We start from the raw sequence: 4577 nt of genomic DNA, 5'->3' as shown, positions 1-4577 counted from the left end.
TTCTTGGTGCTATGAGCATTTGGATGCCCCRGAGCGCTCTGCTCCGCCGCTGCTTCACGCCAGCTGCTCCGTGCTCACACGCAGCGGCTGCAGGCCTGCTTGTCCGGAGGGGTTTTGGGGGTGTTGGATTTTCTCTTTACCTCACAATACACCAGGGCAGCTCCGCGTGGCCCCGCGCGTGCAGYGCAGCACCCGGGCAGCAGCAGCCGCCCCACAAAGGCCTCCCCGGCCTCTCAGCGCAGCAGCGACTCCATTCCAGATCTCTCCAGGACGGCTCGGGGGTGCTGACTACAAAGAGGACGGGGCACGCTGGCAGTGACTGCCCTCACCCCTGCCCAAACTGCTCCTTTGCCAACGCCGTGCCTGTCCCTGCGGACATCCCAGATTGCGGGTGGTGGGAGCCGTGGGTCTGGGTGCGCGGCGGCCGCGAGGCCTCATGTGCGGCTGCTCGAGGCGCTTCTGTGCTGCGGGATTCAGCACAAGGCGGCTGGGGGGGCCTGGCAGGGCCGGTCCTCAGGGAGGGCCTGTGCCACCCGCAGGGTGAGGGTCTGGGGGACACCCCCAGAGCCAAAGGTGGAGCCCCACAGGAGCTCACAGGCATGATTCCCTACACCGCGCTCCAGTAAGTTATTACTTTCCAGGGACCAAGCAATAACAAACAAAGGCCAAAAAACTCCATTTTTACCACTTCTAGGACTCTTTCACAAGCAGAGGAGTAACACCTTATGTGTTTTCTTCCAATCAATATACTGTAGCATTTAAGAATGTATTTATTCCAAGCTGTTTAACGAGCCAGAGATCATTTGCACTGAACACCCTTGTGTGGTGTTTAATCTGGTGAAGACCCTGCTGCGGACACACTTTCCAGGGAACCCGAGTAGAGGAGCACATCGCTGCCCCTCACCTTCCTCCTTGGAAGGGCTGCAAGGCCACAGACCGTCTCTCTTCATACAGAGGTTCATGCAGGCTGATGAGGTAGGAGCAGGAATTAAGGTTGCCCCCCAAAAAAACTCCACCAATACCCACAAAGAGACCAACTTAGGGCTCCCAAGTGTAGTCATCCAGAGATTCAGTAGCTGCTGTTACACAACGTGAACTTCAGGACTTATTTTCTTGACATTTTTATTTTGACTTAAAAACAAAATTATGTGGAAAGAACAACACAGATTTCCCTACACATTTTCCTTATTCTAGTTTCAGGAGAGCAATTCTACAGCACACAGTCTTAGATGCGGCTCAGATGATGCTTAAACCTCACACTCAACAACTTCTACAGTCTCAAGGGCAGTAAAGCACAGCAGAGGTAAGTTTACATTTACGAAAATGCAGCTAAATTACATGGAGGCTTCCACGGACACTGGTTTTAATTAGTTTATGTTTAAAAGTTGAAGTAGTAAAAATGTAAATACACAAAGTGTACAGATCTTCACAGTTACCTCTGTCACCCCAGAGACAGGTACGGTGGTTACAAACAACCAGCTCTAGAGCAAAGTCACTAAACAGAAAACGCCGACGCTTTCAGCACCTAGAGGCCACGCAACAGAACTACTCCACGAGGATCGTGTCAACACTTTCCTGGATCAGGTCGGACTCCAGAATACAGGAATCCAAGTGCTCCTGGGACAATCCCGAGCCCTTTGCCATGCTCTCGCTGTCGCAGTAGGGGCGGAACCTGGGGGTGGCGGGGCTCTCCAGGCGCTGGCAGCGGCTGTGCTTGTGCTGCTGCCCCTTGTGCGTGTACATGTGCTCCAGCAACTGGCTCTTGCGGAAGAACGTGCGGCCGCACAGGCTGCAACTGACTTTTCTCTTCCTGGAGAAGGAAAAATTGCAGTTGAGCTCTACGGGCTCGTGGTCCTTGGAGATGAGTGAGAGCTGCCCTATCTGCAAGGGCTCCAGGTCGCCGCGCGCCGGGCGCTCCTGCTGCTCGTCCTCCCGGAGGAGGAAGGCGCCRAGGTGGGCGCCTTCGGCCTCGCTGCCCGCGGCGAGCGGCTGCACCTGCCCCAGGTCGCTGCTCTCCAGGATGGAGGCGGGCACCCCGAAGGGCAGTGAGCCCGACACATGGCCATGTAGGTGCTCCCGCAAGGCGCCCCGCGAGACGAAGCGTTCCCCRCAGTAGTGGCACAAGTGCACCTTGTGGCCGGCTTTGCCCAAGGTGGGATGCACTGTGCCCGGAGAGGGAGGGCTGCAGCTCTGCGACACGACGGACTCCGAGTCGCTCTTCTCCTGCTTGATGGAGACGGAGAGCTTGGGAAGCTCCTGGGCAGGCTTGGCAGCAGGCACAGGCTGCGTCGACGGACGGGCGACCTGCTGCTCCAGCGGGCCGTCCTCCAGGCCGATGGCGAGGGAGAGCTGCAGCTGCGGGTGCTCCCCCGGCGCCGCGGGCCGGCTCCCTGCGCTCGCCACGCTCTCCTTCGCTTCCAGACGTTTGGCTTTGTGTGCAGTTGAGATCTGGATCCCATAGAGGTTGGAGGAGGGCACCGTCTCYGGGGAAAAAGCCTGGTTCATCTCGACGGCGATGTGGGAAAGGTGGTCGGCGTGCAGGAAGCGGATGCCCTCCTCCAGGCGGCTCCGGCTCACCGCCTGTTTGGGCCCCTTGCCCGTGTACATGATGTGCAGCAGGTAGCTGAATATGTCAGGCTGGATATCCGTGGGCTGGATCTTTATGCACTCACTGAAACAAAACAGCTGATGAAGCGCGTCCGGATGGCAGCCCCGAGCCATGCCCTGCCTCGCCACTCGCTCCGTGTTTGCTGTGCAAAGCTTTGCTGCTCCCCACCTCTGGAGCCACGTCCGGAGCCACCTCCGGAGCCATGGCGCAAAGCGGCACGTGGCTCCGCGTGCATGGCCAGGCACCACAGTGTGCATTTAGACACGACCATGGCCGTGTGCATGGTCAGAGACAGCGAGAGGGGMCGCTCAGTCGCTGCTTACGCAGCGAATTGCGAGCGCTGCTGCTGCCCGGACAGCGCGCGCCGCTCGGAGAGGACAGGGCAAAGAGTGTTTGTGCATCCAGTCCATAAAGGCAGTGGCTGCTGCTATTTTATGGGCTTTACACTGCAGTGTCAGCAAACAGTATCTTTTAGAAGGGAACTGATCTTGATCTTGTCACTTCCAGCTGAAGGGCTGTGTGGCTCACAGCGACCGATTACCTCGCAAAGGTGCTGAAGGTCCCCATCGTCACCCTCGCAAAAAGGAAGGCGATGCAGGAGCTGCACCCATTAAGAGCCATCCCAGAGGCCAGACCAGAACGTGGCTCCAACTTCACGGTGTTAGCGCAGCCACTTCTTACCTGGGCAGGTGAGGCCCTGGATGGTAGCCTCGCTCACGGTGCTAAGCACAAAATAAGCTGATGATCTCAGTGSAGCCCTTATCTGCAGCACAGATAAGGCTGCCTTTTCTTGATTGCTTTAAACCCACGGAAGCCRAAAGGGTCTGTCGGACCCAGCAAGCTGGACAACTCACCCCTTTTGTTTTCCCCTTTGATGGGATAATGTCTAAGCAGCTGGTGCTGGGCCAGGCAGGGTGGGGATGCCCTGCAGCCTACGCAAGGGTGCAAGCGACACCTGAACTGCTGCTGCTGGCGGCTGGAGSGATAATAGGCACTGAGCGAGCAGGAGATGGGAGCAGGAGGCCAGGGAGCCTTCGCTCGGGCGCAGACGCCATCCCCTTGCGCAGCTCCAGGCTGTAGCTAAGCCCAGTGTCTGGCTCGGGGCAGCAGAACTGCCGGCACCTGCAGACCCTGAGCTCCCTCAAGGCTTGACACAAACACTGCCAGAGGCCAGCGCAGAGCAGCACACATGCTGCACAGCGACCAAAGGCACACGTATAGCCCCAGATTAAAAGTTTGCGAGCTCTTACTGCAGGACTGCAGTTTTTGTCTGGTCGCGCAAACGTCTCATCTTTAAAGTGTGCAGCCCGAATGCTAAAATATGTTGTTCAACCACGGTTTTAATGGACTGCATGACACTATATCTCTGAAGGGGGAACATTTAGAGAGCCAAGGCCTCGGATAATGATCTCAGGCCACCGAACATCCCCGCTTACCCTCTTAAATAGCGCAAAGCCTTCAGAAAGGGCAGAAAAGCAGGTGGCTGAAGAAAGTGGTCAAAAGGCAGGAAGCCAAGCAGCACGTCCTTACCTTGTCTGGTGAATAAATATCATCTTAAAGTAGTTGGAGAAAGCGGCGAGCACCGCTCTGTGGGCTTTGAAGTAAACATCTCCAATGGCAACCGTGCAGTCGCACAGGAAGCCGAACTCGCGCTGCATGTTGAGCTGCTGCAGGAGGACGACGCTGTGGCCGGCGGCGCCCATGGCCGCCGCGGGGCCGCCTCACGGCGCCGCCGGGGCCCGCGCTCCGCTGGGACGGGAAGGCGGCGGCAGCTCCGCAGCTGCCACGCGCGATACCGCCGCAGGCACCACGGAGCTGCTCCCCGGGAGGAGCCACCAACTTGGCCCGCTCTGCTCCGTTTCGCCTCAGACCCCCCTCAAACCCGCTTTCGCCGCGGCACAACAAGCACCTGCAGCCCCCGCGCTAGGCCCGGCGCCGCTGCGGCGGCTCCCGGGGGGCCGGGGCCGCG

General features: G+C 58.4%; 1 protein-coding gene across 4 annotated transcripts in view; it reads right to left on the bottom strand.

The window, feature by feature from the left end:
• Window positions 1-1137: 1137 nt before the first annotated feature.
• The window catches only part of ZBTB25 (zinc finger and BTB domain containing 25), a 25224-nt gene continuing 21784 nt past the window's right edge, over window positions 1138-4577 (bottom strand). For 3 of the 4 annotated variants that reach the window (XM_026039227.1, XM_026039228.1, XM_026039226.1), the window contains one exon: window positions 1138-2671. In XM_026039227.1, coding sequence (XP_025895012.1) covers window positions 1546-2607 — 1062 coding nt within the window. In that variant the 5' untranslated portion in view covers window positions 2608-2671 and the 3' untranslated portion in view covers window positions 1138-1545. Of the gene's footprint in view, window positions 2672-4138; window positions 4312-4577 lie in introns of those variants that run through there. The other variant, XM_026039224.1, reaches the window with a different exon arrangement.

Source organism: Nothoprocta perdicaria, unplaced genomic scaffold (assembly GCF_003342845.1).
Source record: "Nothoprocta perdicaria isolate Ctin4 unplaced genomic scaffold, notPer1 scaffold_223, whole genome shotgun sequence".
Classification (NCBI taxonomy): domain Eukaryota; kingdom Metazoa; phylum Chordata; class Aves; order Tinamiformes; family Tinamidae; genus Nothoprocta; species Nothoprocta perdicaria.
This window is presented reverse-complemented; position numbering and strand designations above follow the sequence as displayed.